The 20,751-nt window shown below is 37.7% G+C and overlaps 2 protein-coding genes across 2 annotated transcripts; one reads left to right on the top strand and one right to left on the bottom strand.

Annotated features, from left to right (window-relative positions):
* Window positions 1-581: 581 nt before the first annotated feature.
* Window positions 582-4,365, top strand: LOC133328246 (coatomer subunit alpha). The gene is made up of 2 exons (XM_061536794.1): window positions 582-1,553; window positions 1,613-4,365. Exons 1-2 carry the CDS (start codon window positions 608-610, stop codon window positions 4,360-4,362), a joined length of 3,696 nt encoding a protein of 1,231 aa, XP_061392778.1. The 5' UTR covers window positions 582-607; the 3' UTR covers window positions 4,363-4,365.
* A 12,277-nt stretch (window positions 4,366-16,642) lies between these two features.
* Window positions 16,643-18,249, bottom strand: LOC133328255 (bifunctional peptidase and arginyl-hydroxylase JMJD5). Its single transcript, XM_061536805.1, has 3 exons — window positions 17,974-18,249; window positions 17,753-17,909; window positions 16,643-17,424 (listed from the first exon to the last, which is right to left on the bottom strand). Exons 1-3 carry the CDS (start codon window positions 18,247-18,249, stop codon window positions 16,643-16,645), a joined length of 1,215 nt encoding a protein of 404 aa, XP_061392789.1.
* Window positions 18,250-20,751: the final 2,502 nt, after the last annotated feature.

Raw genomic sequence — 20,751 nt, 5'->3', positions numbered from 1 at the left:
AGATGTTCATTCATAATTCTGGTTTTTATAACCTAATTATTGTATCAGAACAGATCATGTATTTTCTTAAAACCACTGTTTAATACGGCATTTACATAATAACTTTTGCGGGTTAACCGCCTTCATGAGGATTCATTTCACATATATTTAATGAAATTGACAATTTATATCTACTGGAATTAATAAATCCGGTAAAAAGTAAAAGTACCCATCAAGGCAGATTAAATACAGTAGCCGCATCACCATAATATGAAACGGTTTTGACTTATAATTGCACTACAATTTTTTGTTTTTGTGGTAATTCGTTTTTGGGGCTCCCTTACTTTCAATGACGAAAACATTTTAGTCACACTGTAGTAACATAGCTATATGTCAAAAACATTATCGACAATATGGCAACGCCAAACATTATCAAAAGTAAATGACGTGTAAGAATTTGTGGCAGCAGATAGTAGATTAATGAATGTGAAGAAAAAAATTAAAGAAAAAAAATAATTAAAGAAATTACATGTTTTAAAGGATATTGTGGACGCGGCAACGGCAAAAGATATCCACAAAATATAAAAAGAAAATAGAATAGACACATTGCCACAAACACAAAACAAAAATGTTGACAAACTTTGAATCCAAGTCGGCACGAGTCAAAGGCTTGTCTTTTCACCCGAAGCGGCCATGGATTTTGGCTAGTTTGCATAGTGGTGTAATCCAGTTGTGGGATTATCGTATGCATACACTGTTGGAAAAGTTCGATGAGCACGATGGTCCTGTACGTAGTGTAGCTTTCCATCAACAAATGCCACTGTTCGTTTCCGGTGGTGACGATTACAAGATTAAGGTGTGGAACTACAAACAGAGACGTTGTATATTTACGCTGTTGGCTCATTTGGATTACGTGCGTACTGTAGCATTCCATCATGAATATCCTTGGATTTTGAGTGCTTCCGATGATCAGACTATTCGCATTTGGAATTGGCAATCGCGTAATTGTATTTGTGTATTGACCGGACACAATCACTATGTGATGTGTGCTCAATTCCATCCGACAGAAGATCAAATTGTTTCCGCTTCGTTGGATCAAACGGTACGAGTATGGGACATTTCGGGTTTGAGAAAGAAGAATGTGGCTCCAGGACCTGGTGGATTGGATGAACACCTTAAGGGTCATCCAGGAGCTACAGATCTATTTGGCCAAGCTGATGCTGTGGTAAAACATGTGTTGGAAGGTCATGATCGTGGTGTAAATTGGGCCAGCTTCCATCCCACACTTCCTCTGATTGTTTCGGGTGCTGATGATCGTTTGGTTAAATTGTGGCGTATGAATGAATACAAAGCCTGGGAGGTGGACACATGTCGTGGTCATTACAACAATGTATCTTGTGTGTTGTTCCATCCACGTCAAGACCTTATCATATCGAACGGTGAAGATCGCAGTATTCGTGTTTGGGATATGACCAAACGCCAGTGTTTGTATACATTTAGACGGGATGGTGAACGTTTCTGGATTCTAACTGCCCATCCCACACTCAATCTTTTTGCTGCCGGCCATGACGGAGGTATGCCACATATTTTATAATTCTAGTTTATTTGAATTTAACTTTTACTTTAATTTTAGGCATGGTTGTCTTCAAGTTGGAACGTGAACGTCCCGCCTATGCTGTACATGGCAACATCTTGTACTATGTAAAGGATCGTTTCTTGCGTAAACTTGACTTTACCACAACCAAGGATACCGTGGTAATGCAATTGCGTGGTGGCGGCAAATCCCCTGTCCACAGTATGTCCTACAATCCGGCATTGAATGCTGTTCTATTGTGCACACGCACCAACAATTTGGAGAACAGCACTTATGACTTGTGCCAGATACCCAAAGATGCTGAATCTCAAAGTGAAAACGACAGCAAACGTTCTTCGGGTATCACCGCCATCTGGGTAGCCCGTAACAGATTTGCTGTCCTTGATCGTAACCAACAACTTGTCATTAAGAACTTTAAGAATGAAGTTACAAAGAAGATTCCAACATTCTGTGAAGAGATCTTTTATGCCGGTACTGGTATGCTGCTTATTCGTGATCCTGAATATGTTACCTTGTACGAAGTGCAGAGACTCGTTTCGGTGGGTTGCATTAAGCTACCCAAGTGTCGTTATGTTGTGTGGTCTCCCGATATGTCTTTGGTGGCTTTGCTGTGCAAACACTCGGTCACTATTTGCGATAGACGTTTGCAGTATCTGTGCACCATTCAGGAGAATTGCCGTGTTAAGTCTGGAGCCTGGGATGATTCTGGCGTCTTCATTTATACCACTAGCAATCATATTAAGTATGCCATTACCAATGGTGATCACGGCATCATTAGAACTTTAGATCTACCCATTTACTTGACACGTGTCAAGGGTAACCAGGTCTTCTGTTTGGATCGTGAATGCCGCACTCGGGTACTCCACATCGATCCTACTGAATATAAATTTAAACTTGCCCTCATCAATCGCAAATATGATGAAGTTTTGCATATGGTACGAAATGCCCGTTTGGTTGGTCAAAGCATTATTGCCTACTTGCAACAGAAGGGCTACCCAGAGGTGGCTCTACACTTTGTCAAAGACGAAAAGACACGATTCGGCTTGGCTTTGGAATGCGGCAACATTGAAATTGCTCTGGAAGCTGCTAAGGCTCTGGATGACAAGGACTGTTGGGAACGTTTGGGCCAAGCTGCCCTTTTGCAAGGCAACCACCAAATTGTGGAAATGTGTTATCAACGCACCAAGAATTTCGACAAACTCAGCTTCCTGTATCTGATCACCGGCAACTTGGAAAAACTAAAGAAGATGAATAAAATCGCTGAAATTCGCAAGGACGTCTCGGCTCAGTATCAGGGTGCCTTGGTGTTGGGTGATGTCAAGGAACGTGTCAATATTTTGAAGAATTGTGGTCAAATGTCATTGGCTTATTTGACCGCAGCTACCCACGGTTTGGATGAACAAGCATCCAATTTGGCTGAATCCATTACCCAGGAGGGCAATCCTCTGCCTGAAGTAAATCCCAATGCTACTCTCCTAAGACCACCTGTACCCATTCAACAGGTGGAAACCAATTGGCCGTTGTTAAGTGTATCCAAGGGCTTCTTCGAGGGTGCCATGTTGACACGTGCCAACACAAGTGCTACAGCTAGACAAGCTTTGAACGTCAATGCGGATGCTGCCCTCGATGTTGGAGCTGGCGATGGCTGGGGAGCTGATGCTGATTTGGGGCTGGATGAAGATGGTGATGAGGAAATGCATGATGCCATTGGTGATGAGGGTCTTGAGGGTGGTGCCGACGAAGGTGCTGGATGGGATGTTGGCGATGACGATTTGGTTGTTCCCGAAGAACTTGCATCTAAAATTAAGGCATCTGCCTTGGATAGTGGTTACTATGCTGCACCCAACAGAGGTCTATCGGCTCCGCAACACTGGGCCAATAATTCACCATTGGTTTTGGATCACATAAAGTCTGGCTCATTTGAATCTGCCTTCCGTCTGCTAAACGAACAGCTGGGTATTGTCAATTTCCAACCATTCAAGCCCTTGTTCATGCAGAATTATGCCTGTGCATCGACTAGTTTTACCGGCATGCCCAACTTAGCATCTTTATGCGCTTATCCACTACGCAATACCAATGAAAGCAATGTAAAACAACAGCGTCCCGCTTTGGGCATAAAGTTGAACGATTTGGTACAGCGTTTACAGGCTGGCTATCAATTGACAACAGGTGGCAAATTCTCGGAAGCTGTGGAGAAATTCCATTCAATTTTAATTAGCATTCCCCTATTGGTTGTCGACACCAAACAAGATATCGCTGAGGCTCAACAACTACTAAAAATCTGTACCGAATACATTCTTGGTTTGAAAATGGAAACTGCCCGCAAAGGCTTGCCTAAATCTACATTGGAAGAACAAAAACGTCTCTGTGAAATGGCTGCATACTTTACTCACTGCAAACTCCAGCCTGTCCATCAAATTCTTACCCTGCGTACTGCTCTTAATATGTTCTTTAAATTAAAGAACTATAAGACAGCAGCATCTTTTGCACGCCGTCTATTGGAATTGGGACCTCGCCCTGAAGTCGCTCAACAAGTTCGTAAAATTCTGCAAGCCTGCGAGGTCAATCCCGTTGATGAACATCAATTGCAATACGAAGAATTTAATCCATTTAATATTTGTGGCATTAGCTATAAGCCATTGTATCGTGGTAAACCTGATACAAGTTGTCCATTCTGTGGAGCATATTATGACCCACAATACAAGGGTAAATTGTGTACCGTGTGTGAAGTGAGTGAAATTGGCAAGGATTGTATTGGCCTGCGGATATCAAATTTGCAATTCCGTTAAATTTTCTCATTATTTCAAATGCCTTTAAGAAGACCATAGTATTTATCAATTTACATCGTTTGTTTTAAGTCGTTAAAAAATCATAATTAATTTTTAATATTCGCAAAAAAAAAAAAGAAATATTTTATACTACAGAGAAATATGCTACAATTCCCGAACGACGACATTCAATTTCCAATATTAATTGCCGAGTGTTAAGCGAGAAAACCTATAAGGTTTATAACACAACATTATGTAGTAAATATACATTTAATAAAAATTAAAAAAAAAAAACTTATAAATACATACAGATGAAAGGTAGTTTTATTAATTATGGGTTATGTGAACACACATAACATTATTTTGTAAGTCATTTATTAATACATTGCATTTATATATAATGGAGTGATAAATATAAATTAACCCTGTTGGTGGGCTCATATTAGTAAAAACGTTTGTTCTAAAAAATCCTATTTTGAATACGTTTCATGTATTTTCATTGTTATCAAACGTAAGACGTGTTATTCCTTTGCAGAGATCATAGATACATCTAACTTCTTTAAACCCCGATTAAATAACAATTTCTATTTTAGAAAATAAATTAAAAAATATATAAACACAAATCCGCCCTATTGATTAGAGGTGGTGGAAAACCCCCACGCAGTTAGAAAATATATCCTTAAAAATGCATGCTAAGAATCGTGAACAAATACTTTAAAATCAAAGCTTATAGGTCTGAAAGTGATTGGAAAATGTTCTGCAAAAATCCACGTTCATTAGTCTGTCTTAAACGTCAGTGTGAAAGTCGTGGAAATTTTTTCCTATAAATCCGTGTTTGTTGGTCTCATATTGATTAAAAAAATTCTGTAAATCCAATCTTATTCATCTGAATATTATTATTCTTAAAAATCTACGCTTTTTGTTTAGGCAATAGCAGTGATATGCTTAGTCTAGCACATATAATTGCCCTTACTCAAAAACTATTCTCATAAATGCATAGATTATAGTTCAGCCTTAATATTTTTCAGCCATATTAAAATATATGAATCTCTAGAGCGTTCCATACATTATACAACATGTGGCAAACATTTTTTGGTCAATCTCACATATACACAAAGTTGTTCATCAACATGACCGCATTATGTATTGGTGTATGGGAGAAACAAATTTGAATTTCGAAGCTAATGCAATAAATGCTAAATCGATTCTTTTAAGTAATGAATATAAAATATTACTACTTACATTAAGAATGGCAGCTACTTAGGTGTTGCAACACCTAGAAATAAAAATAGAAAAATAAATTAATTTAAAAAAATTGAAAATGCAGTAAAAACTAACCTTAGAATATTATGACCGTGGTATCCATTTTCAAAACGATATTTAATTTTTTTTAACCGACCGTTATTTGTGGTAGCCTACACCAAACCACAGATGAAAAAGAAAAGAGAAATGCTAATAGACTGTTTGTAATGAAATTGGAAACTGTTTCTGTCAGGGACCGTAACGGTTATAACTTATATCAAATCAGGTAAAAAATAACTTTTATTATGTGACTTAAATTAAAAAAATCCACTTTAATTATTTATTTTTTAACGGAAAAAATAAACGTTGATTTATAACTGTTAAAAATGATTTTTATTTTTTCCGTCAGAAATAAAAATCTTTTTAGGATTTTTATTTTTTCCGTCAAAAATAAAAGTCTTTTTGGGACTTTTATTTTTTCCGTCAAAAATAACAGTCTTTTTGGGATTTTTATTTTTTCCGTCAAAAATAAAAGTCTTTTTGAGATTTTTATTTTTTCCGTCAGAAAATAAAAGTCTTTTTACGTAAATAAACATATAGAGCTTGGTACCAGTTATATAACCTTTGACTTAATAGTCAGGGGAACGGTTCTTTAATTTATATTCATGATTTGGTACAATAGACTATTTTATAAAAAATGTATAACAAATATTTTTTACCTTTGATCTTTATTACTTATGTGTACACTTATTGTAATAAGGACAGAGATTTATAAATTGTAATTTTATAACTGATTACAAGTTGTATAAACTTATTTACATAAAAAGAGTTTTATTTCCTGACGGAAAAAATAAAAATCCCAAAAAGACTTTTATTTTCTGACGGAAAAAATAAAAATCCCAAAAAGACTTTTATTTTTGACGGAAAAAATAAAAATCATTTTTAACAGTTAAAAATCAACGTTTATTTTTTCCGTTAAAAAATAATCCTTAACATGGGAACTGAGAGTGTTTTCTCAAGATCACTCAATATCCTTAATGGGCTCCTCAATACGAATCTATTGGTATATGACACTATTGGCGTCCCATGTCTCTAACATGAAGATTTTTTTGTTCGCATTTTAAAAAATAACTGTTATTTTCGGTCCCTGGTTTCTGTCAATAGTAGATTTGTAATAAAAATTAGAAAAAATATTTAAATGAAATCAGAAAAAAAATATTTTCTGATTGTAATTTCAAGTCATGTTGCATTTTGAATTGAAATTTTAAATTTGCATTTCATATAGACAGGGTTGATAAGGTTAGAACCACTGGACAAATTTATATTTAGTGGTCATAAGGGAACATATACATACCTGCTATATAATATAACTGGTTTGGCACCAAATAGGTTAGGGAATACAGCTTGTGCAAAATTTTCTTGGAAACATATTCTTGGACGATAGGCTGATTATATTTCCATTCAACTGTTGGTGGTGTAAGTTAAGCAAATAGTTATCCGCGATTACCGATCCACCAATACGAACACTTATTATTTAAACGACCGTTCTATACGTCAAGTGAACGCCATTAGTATTTCCAATAACGATTTATTGCAGCACAAAGAATTGCTTCAAATTACACCACCGAACATTTCACGTTGAATCAAAGACGAATGATCACTTTACCATGACGTATCTGCAGAAAAAGAAACATTTGTAATGAACTTTACCAACTTCCACCAATGGTACACTTACCTTCCACGAACGCACACTTTGCGAGAGTTTTGGTACATTTGAAAAAAAAGAACATGGTGATATTACCGGATATTTATGGCTTTGTATAGACACTACCGAGATGAACGACAGGAAGTGGAAACATATCTTTCCTTTATATTTCACCCACGACACAAGGAAAACACAATACGAAACATTTTAGATTGACAATTTATTCGAAAATGTATTAATGCAAATTGTTACCGACACGACACGACACAACAGAACAAAAAGAAAATTGCAATTTTAGCCGCGAATAACGGAAAACGCCATGACATGCTGTTAGAGCCACCGCATTGATTATCTAACGCAGTTAAACAAGGCATACGACGACGTTGAAAATGTATTAGAATCTAAACGCAACCAGAGAGTCTAGAGTCAGCGACGGTCGTTTACCGTGTGTTTCTTATTGGCAAATTAATACCGCGGCTATAATATAGAGAGGTTGGCATTTACTTCATTTTCAGTCACTGCTTTTACACAAATTTAATGTATATTTAAATTTTATCTGCAAACATTAATTCTGATCAATAATCATTGCATTTATAATCTTTAGTTATAGACTAAGATCAATGCTATGTCCTAGACTAGGAATATCAAAGTTATGTATTAGATTGTCTGAAGAAGAAATGTTGATTTTCATGAATAATAATATTTAGATGAATAAGCGTGGATTTTATATATTAATCTTTCAGCAGTGTGAAACTATCAAGTGTTGCTTTTTGGGAACATTTTCCTCGACTTTCACACCGATATAGGGTGAACGTTTAAGTCAGACTAATGAACGTGGATTTTTTAAGAATATTTTTTGCAACCACTACCAGACTAAAAATCGTACATTCTTTCAATATTTTCTAAAATTCAAGTTTCAAGATGCATACGTCCACAAAATCACCTTACAATTCTATCCCATACAATTCTATTCCACGATTTTAAATATATTATTCCACTCAATACCAATATACCACAAATTAGTACAATTTTGTTCCTTTTTGAAATACGATAATTCAAATCGTGCATAATAAATTGAATTATTATTGTAAAATATTGTTACGAATATGACTTTAGATTTAAGTTAATTTAGATGAATTCCGTTAATTTAAGAATTTGAATTGTAACGTAAATTTCTACTACGCAGTTTATTCGAATAACTTCACAACAACAACTACTGTATAGATTTTTCTACATCCTTCCATTTCCTCTTCCATTTTCTATTTTGTTATTGTCATACAATTCTTGTTAAACGTCATCATTAATGATCGCTTAATTCCTCTTTCTTTGTTACCCCCTCGCCTGTATATGTGTTGTTGTTATTGTTTACTCAATGTAAGTTTGTATGTGTTGTTATTGTTTACTCAATGTAAGTTTGTATGTGTTTGTTGCATTGGTAGATTGTTCGTAATCTAAGCGTTACCAGATCGTCTAGAAACTTCTGTAGCGACAGGCAAGGGGCATATAAATAGAGGAAATGGAAAGGCAGTGAGTCAGTTGTGAATCAGATCGCGAATCGAAACCGTCGAGTAAAGTAAAGTGCAAAGTAAAGTTGTGTGAATAAAATCATTGTAATAATCGTAATCAGAAAGAACCCGCGTTTTATTTGGTACGAATTGTATCGGGAAATAAAACAACGACTACACGGGATTAAGCAAAATCCAAGAACGTAACAATTGGTGTCAGAAGTGAGATTACGATAATACTACGATGAAGTTTAAGGATCTACGAGTGGAAGACTTGAAGAAGGAGCTCAATAAATTGGAATTGTCCTCTACTGGCAACAAGGCTGAACTACAAAAACGTCTGTTGGATGAGTTCGAGCGCCGTGGTATGAACATCGATACATATGAGTTTGACAGTAAGGATGAAGTGGATTTATCGGAAATGGGCGAATCCAACGGTGGGGAAGTCTCGTCAGTAGCTGCCAGGGGTGACGATTTCAGAGAAATGCTGGCCAAAATGTTTGAAGAAAATTTCAGAAGGTTCGAAGAGAATTGCAGAAAGTCAGTAGAAAACACGAGACGAATGTTCGAAGAAAATTCCAGAAAGTTAGATGAAAATTCGAGAATAATGAACGAGAAACTCGAGAACATTACAGAAGTTATTGGAAGGAGAGTGGAAACCGTGGAGGTCCAAATTAAAGAGTTGGATAAGAAAGTGCAGTCGGTTGACGAGAAGATTCTGTCTGTGGATGAGAAATTTGGCTTCTAGAAATTCGTGGAACGACAGCGACAAAGCGGTTGCACTACTTCTGGCATTGAAGGGCAGTGCTGCTGATGTTATACAGAGTATTCCTGTCGCTTCTAGAAACAACTATGAAGATGTTATTGCTGCACTGGAACGTAAGTACGGTGGCGAACATAAACAAAACATCTACCTTATGGAACTAAGGGGAAAAGTACAGAGGGCAAACGAGACGTTACAAGACTTTGCAGCTGAGGTGGAACGTTTGGTGCTAATGGCGTATCAAGGAGAGAATCACCCATTGCTGGACCGTATGAAAATCGAAACCTTTGTGAATGGCATACGTGACCCTGAGATTAAATGTGCAACATATGCGTCACCAAAAGCGTCGTTTGCCGAAACTGTGTCGTTTGCCCTAGCCCAAGAGACGGCCAGAATAATTGTTAAGCCCCAGACCCACAAGATTCGCCAACTGGAGACCGAAGGTTGCGAACCCAAATCTCTCGTTAACTCGATCAAGGACGCCATGAGGCAGGTAATCGAAGAAACAAAGTTAGTAGGGATGACTAAGCCCAGGATTAGGTGCTTCAACTGCGATAAAGCAGGTCATATTGCGCACGAATGCAGAGTTAAGCGCAAACGATCTAGGTCGCTGTCACCACCTCCAACGAAAGATGGTAGAAGAATGGATCAACAGTCCACCAAGGAGCCACCGTTAAACTAAATCGAGCCAGTCCAGCGGGGCATGAACTGGCTCCCATCGACGATGTCCCCACAATCTCCATAGCAATAGTACAACAGAAAAGTCACAACCTAACAACAACTGGGTACATCAATGGTGACAAGCGAGTTCTGACGTTAGATACTGGCGCATCAAAGTCCATCGTAAGATCAGATCTGGTAAAGGGAATAATAACGCAACTTAATGGAGTCAGACTGCGCACAGCAACGGGGGAGCCCGCGGCAGTACACGGCAAGATTACCCTGAGACTAACTATTGCCAATAAATCGGAGAATTACGAGTTTATAGTTGCCGATATCGTAGACGAAGTGATAATAGGCGCAGATTTTATGATTGCCTTTGGTATCAATCTGGATATGAAAGAACGTGTGATGACCTGGTCTAACGTCGAAATTCCGTTAAACGTGGGCTACGATGGAAGTACACCCATTAGACGTCTGACTACGGACCATCCAGAGATAATACCGCCCTGCGCCGAAGCAATAATATGGGTACCAATGAATGGAGATTGTGGAGCCGAGAAGTTGTGGGTGGTGGAACCAGCAGAAAACACAAACAGTAACATCCTAATAGCGAATGCCCTGGTGAAAAGCAACAAGGACGGATTGATTCCTGTTAGAGTTTTGAACCTGTCAAATAAGCAAGAACAGATTTACCAATTTTCCGATGTTGGACAATGCACACCAGCTGAAGCTGTAATTAATTTGGAAACTAGCACCGAAAAGCCAGCAGCCATGGAGAAGAAGCACCTCGACGGCTACATAAAAGAGTGGACACACCAATTATCACCTTCCGAGAGGAACAAGGCTAAGCAGCTATTATGGAAATATGCCTCTACCTTTGCGTTGACAAAAGAGCACCAAGGAAGAACATCAGTGGTGAAGCATGAAATCAATACAGCAGACGCGAGACCCATTAAACAGCCTCCAAGAAGTGTTCCCCTGGCAAAAAGGGACGAGGTCCAGAAGCTGATAAGTGAAATGGAAAAGAGTGGTGTAATAGAACCATCGTCAAGTCCATGGTGCTCCCCAGTGGTCTTGGTCAAGAAGAAAGACGGAAGCACCCGATTTTGTGTGGATTACAGAAAGTTGAATGATGTCACCAAGAAAGACAGCTATCCGCTCCCAAGAATCGACGACACATTGGACACATTAGCCTGCAGAGTGGGTACTGGCAAGTAGAGATCGCCGAGAAAGATAAGGAGAAAACAGCGTTTGGCGTAAATGGGGGTCTCTGGCAGTTCAATGTCATGCCATTCGGACTCTGCAACGCCCCGGCTACATTTGAAAGGCTGATGGAGCGTGTGTTAAAAGGGCTGCAGTGGAAGTCGTGCCTTATATACCTGGATGACATCATAGTCATGGGACGCAACTTCGACGAACACATCAAGAACTTAAAGGATGTTCTACAGCAGCTTTCGTCTTCAGGCCTCAAGTTAAACCCAAAGAAGTGCTGTCTCTTCCAACGAGAGGTGAAGTTCCTGGGGCACCACGTGACGCCGGAGGGCATATCGACGGATAATGAAAAAATTCAAGCCGTCAGAGATTGGCCGCAGCCCCGAAATCTCCATGAGCTGCGAAACTTTCTGGGTCTCTGCACCTACTACCGTCGATTTGTCCCAAATTTTCCCAACATCGCCGCCTGTCTACACCGCTTAACGCAAAAAGGCCAGAGGTTTCAGTGGGGCAACGACCAAGAAGAGGCATTCAGAAAGCTCAAAGACATGCTATGCGGAGCCCCATTTTGGCATACCCTATACCTGGCGGCAAGTTTGCTTTGGACACAGACGCAAGTGCGTGCGGCATCGGTGGCGTCCTTTCCCAGGAAATCGACGGACAGGAAAAAGTCATCGGGTACTACAGCCGGACATTGTCGAAACCTGAGAGGAATTACTGTGTGACGAGGAGAGAGCTGCTTGCCGTCCTGGAGAGCGTTAAACACTTCCACAAATACCTATATGGCCAGCATTTCCTGCTGAGGACCGACCACGCTGCTCTCCAATGGTTGCTGCAGTTTAAGAATCCGGAAGGTCAACTAGCCCGTTGGATCGAGAGGCTCCAGAGTTATGACTTCAGAATCGAGCACAGAAAAGGCGGAAAACACGGTAATGCTGATGCCCTGTCTCGTCGGCCATGCAAGGTAGAATGCAAGCACTGCTCAAAGGCTGAGAATAAAGAGAATATCGTTGATGTCCAACTATTGCAGTTTGAGTCGGGTGAAGATTGGTCGACGGAACAACGAAGAGATCCCATTCTGGGCAAAGTAATTTCGGCCATGGAAACGGGCAAGCGACCTAGTCGCAAAGAAATTACCTCCGAAAGCCCTCTTTTAAAATCCTATTGGGCCCAGTGGGACAGTCTACTTATAAAAGATGGTTGCCTATATCGCAAATGGGAAAGTGAGGACGGTAAATCTCACCGGAACTTGATCGTCGTCCCAGAATCCAAAATAAGAGATGTCTTGTCGGAGTTTCACGATGGGCCAAGTGGAGGACATCTTGGCATAGCAAAAACCGCTGAAAAGGTAAAGCAGAGATTCTACTGGGTCGGCTGTCAAAAATCCATTGCCGACTGGATCGCCAATTGTGAAAGGTGCATAAGAGCTAAAGGTCCAACACGGAAGAGTCGAGGCTACATGCAGCAGTATAATTCAGGAGCCCCTTTTGAAAGAATCGCAATGGATGTAGCTGGACCGTTCCCAACAAGCGACTCTGGGAACCGGTATGTCTTAGTGGTCATGGATTACTTCAGTAAATGGCCAGAGGTTTATGCTATCCCAAATCAAGAAGCCAGGACAATTGTGGATGTGTTCAGCAAAAATTGGATTTGTCGCTATGGTGTTCCATCTGAGGTTCATTCCGATCAAGGTAGGAATTTTGAATCAGCGATCTTCAAGGAAATGTGTGACTCCTACGGAATCAAGAAAACCAGAACGACGCCCCTACATCCACAATCAGATGGCATGGTGGAAAGATTTAATCGCACCCTGGAAGAACATCTACGGAAAGTGGTGGACAGTGGCCAACGAGACTGGGATGAGCATATTCCTAAGTTTTTACTGGCTTATAGATCGGCCATTCATGATTCCACATCTCGGACCCCAGCCAAAGTTCTGTTCGGAAATGAATTAAAGCTACCTGGCGATTTGATATTCGGTGCTACCCCAAACGACAATGTGAACCAAGATGAAGACAGCCAAAACTCTTTTAGTAAAGTCCACGATGCAGTTCGCCATCGAATAAAAATGGTTAGCAACCGCATGAAGGCAAGGTACGATCGAGCGGCAAATACCGATGGGTTCCAAGAAGGGCAACTGGTACTATTGTTCAACCCACAACGAAAGAAAGGACTATGCCCCAAATTGCAAACGCACTGGGAAGGACCCTACAAGATTGTCACGAAAATAAATGATGTGGTTTATCGCATCCAGAGGAGCGACAGTCCCAGGTCGAAGATGAAAGTTGTACATTTGGAGCGGCTGGCCCCCTACGGAACGGGAACTGCGCCTATTCGGGACGAACAGGCTTAAGCGGGGGGCAATGTTACGAATATGACTTTAGATTTAAGTTAATTTAGATGAATTCCGTTAATTTAAGAATTTGAATTGTAACGTAAATTTCTACTACGCAGTTTATTCGAATAACTTCACAACAACAACTACTGTATAGATTTTTCTACATCCTTCCATTTCCTCTTCCATTTTCTATTTTGTTATTGTCATACAATTCTTGTTAAACGTCATCATTAATGATCGCTTAATTCCTCTTTCTTTGTTACCCCCTCGCCTGTATATGTGTTGTTGTTATTGTTTACTCAATGTAAGTTTGTATGTGTTGTTATTGTTTACTCAATGTAAGTTTGTATGTGTTTGTTGCATTGGTAGATTGTTCGTAATCTAGGCGTTACCAGATCGTCTAGAAACTTCTGTAGCGACAGGCAAGGGGCATATAAATAGAGGAAATGGAAAGGCAGTGAGTCAGTTGTGAATCAGATCGCGAATCGAAACCGTCGAGTAAAGTAAAGTGCAAAGTAAAGTTGTGTGAATAAAATCATTGTAATAATCGTAATCAGAAAGAACCTGCTTTTTATTTGGTACGAATTGTATCGGGAAATAAAACAACGACTACACGGGATTAAGCAAAATCCAAGAACGTAACAATATAAAAGATGTTTTCCCCTTTTTGAACTGCATAAAAACATGCAGTATAAACACGAGTGTATCCTTGGTAACATCTTCAACGTTGTCGTATGCCTTTTACTATTTAACTGCGTCACAAATAAATATGCTGGCTCTAACAACATGTCATGGCGTTTACCGTTATTCGCGGCAAACATATTGCAATATTAGTTTTGTTCTTTTGTGTCGTATCGGAAACAAGTTCAATTAACAATTTTTCGGATAAATAGTCAATTTTACGTCTTTCGATATTGACAAAAATGTTCCTCGTATTTTGTTTTCTTTGTGTCGTATATGAAAAATAAAGGCAAGATAAGGTTCCATTTCCTGTCGTCCATCTCGGTAGTGTCTATAAAAGCCATAAAATATCCGGCAATGTCGCCATTTTCTTTTTTTTGTTTTTCTGATGTTGTGCCAAAGCTTTCGCAAATTGCGCGTTCGCGGAAGGTAAGTGTACATACCATTAATGAAAGTTGGTAAAAGTCATTACAAATTATTCTTTCTTTTTCTGCAGATAATGTTAAGTCGTGGTAAAGTGATCATTCGTCTTTGTTTAAACGTGAAATGTTCCGTGCTGCAATAAATCGGGCGGTTAAAAAATAAGTGTGCGTATTTCGTTGCTGTATCCAATTAGAGGATCGTTAAACTCGGATATTTATTTGTATAGCCTACATCATTGATGCTCAAAACATCCGAAAATCATACGTTAGCGTAAATGGTAAAAAACGCAGTCTCATTTGTTCTCTTTTTCTCAATCATTTTTGGTGTTGAATTCTCAGTTACGCTCATCTACATTTACTCTCACTTGCTTGTACCCACCACTGGCCTACATCAACAACAGTGGAATGGAATTATAACCTATAGTCCAAAAAGTTGTTCCCAAGAAAAATTTGCACAAGCATTTCGCAAATGATTTTTTAAATAATTTTTCATATAATTCCTACCAGGATCATAGTTTTTCTCAGCCATTATTTAAGTTCGCAGAAGTTGAGGGAAGCTATAAAAGTTTTACATTAGATAATTTATAACGAACGATTTACTAACCTTCTTCTTCTGTCTTACATTGTTCATCAACAGACTTGCTTCTTCATTCTCCACCTTAAGTAATAACTACATTCTACACTTTTGTTTTCGTACTCCTCTAAAATTTATTCTAATGTAATCTATATATGTGTAACTGCATATAATATATATAATATTCTGCATTCAGATCTAAATCGTCCAACTAAATTGCATTCAAATAAGAATTTTTATAGGTTACCAATTTCGAATACTGACATGATCTGTATAACAACTGTAATCCTTAACGTAATTCACACCAAACCAGTTATATTTCATAGCAGGTCCAATGGTTCCTAAGTTTATTAACATTCCCCATATGGAATGCAATTTTAAAATTTGTATGAAATTGATTTCATATTCAAAATACAACATGACTTAGTTTTTCAATCAGGAAGAAATGTTTCTAATTAGCCAATGTGATGATTTGATTTTTCAAGTAAAATTACAAAGCACCAAAGCAGATAGTTTCAAATATATCTGAAATGGATTTTAATTCAAAATGCAACATGTTTTGGAATTTCAATCGGGAAATAATTTTACTAATTAGTCAGTATGTTGATTTCAATCTTTTCAAGTTTAATTACAAAGCAACTACTGGCAGATACTGTTTTCAATTTTATAAAAAAAAAACATTGTCTTTTATTCTTCTATGTAGTGGTGTAGGCTACAACAAATTACGGTCGGTTAAAAAAAAACATGAAATATTTTTTTGTCCTTATGTGTAAGCCGCGACTATAATATTCTGAGGTTCGTACTTACTGTATTTTCCATTATTGCTCACAAACTAAACTTCGTTTTTCTATTTTTTTTCTAGGTGAGACAAAGACCCAAAGTGTTCGGAGTATATAAGTAAGTTATGATATTTAATATTTATAACACCTTTAATAAAATTTACTGAGCATTTATTACATATATTCTATAGCACCGTAAAATCAATAACCATTGAACAATATGTGTAGATTTTTCAACATATTTTATTATTAATATTAATTTATTCATTTCAAAGACAAGCCAAAAAAATGTTTAAAATTCTATCAGAATAAGCAATTGCAGACAGTTAGCTTGTCTAAGGGAAGAGTTTAGATCCCTACCCTTTGATTTCTAAAATAACAAAACAATTGTTTAAACATTTAATTAACCTTTACATTTTATTGCCACCAAAAACTCACAGAAAAACTTGGACTTTCAGATTCAACATAATGCCACCATTTAGGTGGCATATACACACAATCACCCGGCTGTAATGTTAAATTATAAAATTTCACCTTGGCCAAGCGAGGATATTTTTCCAAATCGGGAAGGGCTGCATTGATTTGCGATGTATTCGATAGAAATTCACCCTCATGTGGATACAGATTTTCCGTATCTGTAGGCGATGCTAATATAAGTTTTTTTGTACCAAACACTTGACACAATATATTATGTTTGGGATCATAATGCATTGGACTAATTGTACCCTTGGGTCCCAACCAAGCTTTAATGTCTATCGCTTCGTTGTGTTCGCCCAATTGACAATAGTCTGGTATTGTAAAATCCTGTTTTAATTGTGGTATTTGCTCGAAAAGTTCATGTTGGGCTAGATATTCAATTTTCTGATAATCATTTGGCAAGTCTGTTGTAGAAAACTGCCTTTTTAAAAAATCTTTGATTTTCATTAACTGTTGTGACCATTCATCTGTGGCATAATTAGAACCAATTTCAATGGGAACGGTACGATTGCCTGCTAGTTTTAAAATATAATTCAAGTTACGCCATTTCGTCAATGCCGGCCAGAGCATGATAGTGTTGAGTAATAAAGCAGGTTTTTGTGTTGTAAAACATTTTCTATTGAATTCCTCAAGTGATGGACAATCTAATTGTAGAATATCACAGTCCACAGAACGTCGAACTGTCGTTTCGATTATGGGTAATTGTAAGTCATCAGTGGGATCTAAAAAAAAAATAATTAAAAAACATAACACAATTATTAAGTTCTAAGGCGTGATGGACGTTTTTATGCTCTCCACCACACACATTTAAATTATTTTGATCAGGGTCGTTATATGATGGCTTAGTCAAAAATGGACATACATTGTCTGCCAAGAGAAAAGCAAATGCGAAATTACCAACCACTAAGAACGCAAAATCTCGATTAGAAATGCCACTAAAACTTCCAAATAACGAAAATAGAGGGGCCTTTATGTGGGAGATTACTCAAAGCGTGTACTTGAACAATTTATGCGAATAATTCGACGTATTCCAATATAATATTCACTTACCTAACTCATTGTCAAAAAAATCTGTTAGGTTATCCACAAATTCCTTATTATTCACGAATAGATTTTGCGTACAACCCAGAAGTATGGCATCATCTAGAATTTCATTACATTTCTCAATTTGTAACCTTTCCGTGGATTCTAATAAAAGAAATATAATCTGTCAAAGTTAGATTGGGATATAAAAGATAAATAATTTTTATAGAAATTCCTCGAGTACTTACTTTACAAAAACATCCCAAAGCATAGGTTTTTCTCACATCCAATGACACTTCACTGAAATGTCCCGTATGTATTTCCTCCCAACATTTGTCGACCAATGCTTGTACAAGGAAATAACATTCCTCAGTGTCATCTGCGTTCGAGTTTTGATTTAGTTTTTCCTTTAAGGTTTCGATTGTTTTCTTTAAAATAAATTGTGCTTCGGGATTTAATTTGATTAATTCTTTAATTTCTTCATATTGTGGTAATAGATTTATTAATTTATTGACAATATCCATTACGATTTTATAAAGGCTTTTCAATAACTATATGATTCAATTTTTTTTTTCAATTAACTCCTCTCCTCCTTGGCTCACGTCCTATATGATTCAATTTGTTTGTAAACAAACTCTGAAAAGCCGACGAACCACCACCGTGTAATATCGACCTTACCAGTCAGCTGACATTTTATGTCGTCTCATGTTTCCATATGTCAAATGCTAATTAAATAACAGGGTAATTTAAAAAAAAAATAATTGTTTATATTTTTTTCTAGTATTTCGCTTCGCCTAAAAGTATACTACAATTTTGATGTAGTTTTTCTGCAACACTTCTACCGTTGTTACACAATGGGTGGGAAAACTGTCGTTGCCTAGTGTGTCTCGGGTATTTTTGAATAGTTTGCATTCGTTTTCTAGCAAATTTATGTTCTGGTGGATGTCATTTTAACTAAACTTTTATCTCAGTGAATTTCTATAAATTATTCCAATTTATTGTTTTATAATGTTCTATACTGTCTTAGCTTCATGTTAAAACAAAAATTTTTTCTAGTTCAAGTTTATTTAAGTTTTAAAATTTAATTTAAGATCTTGAAGAACAAATCTATGGCGTTATCTTGGTTAATAAGGTCTACAACAATATTTTTCAAAACAAATTAAACCCAAATCTTTAACTGTTTCAATATAAGACTAAATTAACGTAACAACTTTCAAAATAAACGACTCATATGCAGCTTTGTGTTTGCATACATATTCCTCGGTGTCGTTACAACGAAATATATCGGGAACTAAAGACTTAAAACATAATGATTTTATGCCGCCACATAAATGCCAAAGATTTAAGAAATTTCATTTTGGATAATACAAAAAGTAAAAAAAATAATAATAATAGCGAGGTGGTCACATTTGGAGGAACACTTGGTATCCAGGCGTTTGAAGCAAGCACATGCGAACACTGACAATATTTGTCGTCTTCGCGCAAGGAATTCCCAAAAAATAACTCGAACCACAGCCAACAGCTACATTTACAACATGAACATTTTACACCTTCATTTCACTGTCGTATTCCCTGCACCTGGATTTATTTTTTGATTGTCGTACTCTTCTGAATGCACATTTGCGACTATAGCACTATATCATATTTTTGTTAGAGCATAATATGAAATTCGGAGGTATGTGGGGGAGCAAAAGGAAATGGATTGCCAAGCAAACGACTGACGATAGTAAGCAGTGATAATGGCAAGCGACCTCAGTTGGTGGTGATCAGTTGTTGCGTTTTGGGTTTTTAGTGGAGGTGGTGTTGGCAGTGAGGTGAAATTTTAGCCACTTTATGCACCGCCAACACGATTGTTAGACGCTACACACAAATGCAATGTTGGGAGAGCACGACTCAAAAGCCAAATCGTGATAGAAATGCTGGGCAGTAATAATGACACAGTAGTATTTTGTACGAGGTGCATTCTGGTGGATAAGGAAAGAGAACTATGATTTTTTTTTCATATCATGTTGTGAATTCCTTTTTTATAGCATTCACCATAAAAGAGCATCGAGAGTGAAAGGGTTCGAGAGTGACATAACCATTGCTCACCGTGTACTTGGCTCAGGGATCTGTAGATTTGAACGACGCAGCATATTATTAATACGTGTAATTACCAGCGTAAATTAGATCTCATATCGGAATATCCTTTCCAAATGCAAGAGAAAATATAAAGTTTTTTTTCGAATGAGTTTCTGATAGTTGGCGTTTTTCTATTAGTAATGGCTATATCAGTTCAAAAATCTGCGGTCTGGTGGTGGAGACAATTATATTGTTGTCTGACACAAGAGATAGTGATTATATCTGTTAATTGAGTTAACCTACAACCTGGATTGCAACTGTTTTCCAAGCTGAAATCATCGCGATTTGGAAGGCAGCGGAATTGATAAAAAGTCTTCGTGACTATCTTCGTGGATAGTCAAGCGGCTCTTAAAGCCATCAAATCTTGTTATATCAAATCTGAGGCCGTCCTCAAGTTAACCTACAAACTGGATTGCAACTGTTTTCCAAGCTGAAATCTTCGCGATTTGGAAGGCAGCGGAATTGATAAAAAGTCTTCGTGACTATCTTCGTGGATAGTCAAGCGGCTCTTAAAGCCATCAAATCTTGTTATATCAAATCTGAGGCCGTCCTCAAGTGTAGAGCAGCATTGGAAGAACTTACTTAAAGCTATTGGCTATGTTGGGTACCAGGACATTGTGACATCTTGGGTAATGAAAGAGCAGACGAACTAGCATGACAAGGATCTCAATCCACAGATCTAACAATTGATGACTCAATCAAACCACCCATATGTCATCTTTACCGGAACTTTGAGGCGTCTTCGACGAAAGTGCCTATGAACATTGGCACAACGAACCTAGGTGGAACGTGTCAATATCCATTTGGCCGACTCTGTCTACCAAAATAACGCACTCACTGTTGAATCTGAGCAAAGCTGAAATAAGAGTAATGGCAGGAATCATTACTGGCCACTGCAACATAAG

The sequence above is a fragment of the Musca vetustissima genome, unplaced genomic scaffold, assembly GCF_032173495.1.
Source record: "Musca vetustissima isolate MV318-11 ecotype Yass unplaced genomic scaffold, APGP_CSIRO_Mvet_v1 utg7919, whole genome shotgun sequence".
NCBI lineage: Eukaryota > Metazoa > Arthropoda > Insecta > Diptera > Muscidae > Musca > Musca vetustissima.
The sequence above is the reverse complement of the archived record's forward strand: the minus strand, read 5'-3'. Positions and strand labels throughout refer to the sequence as shown.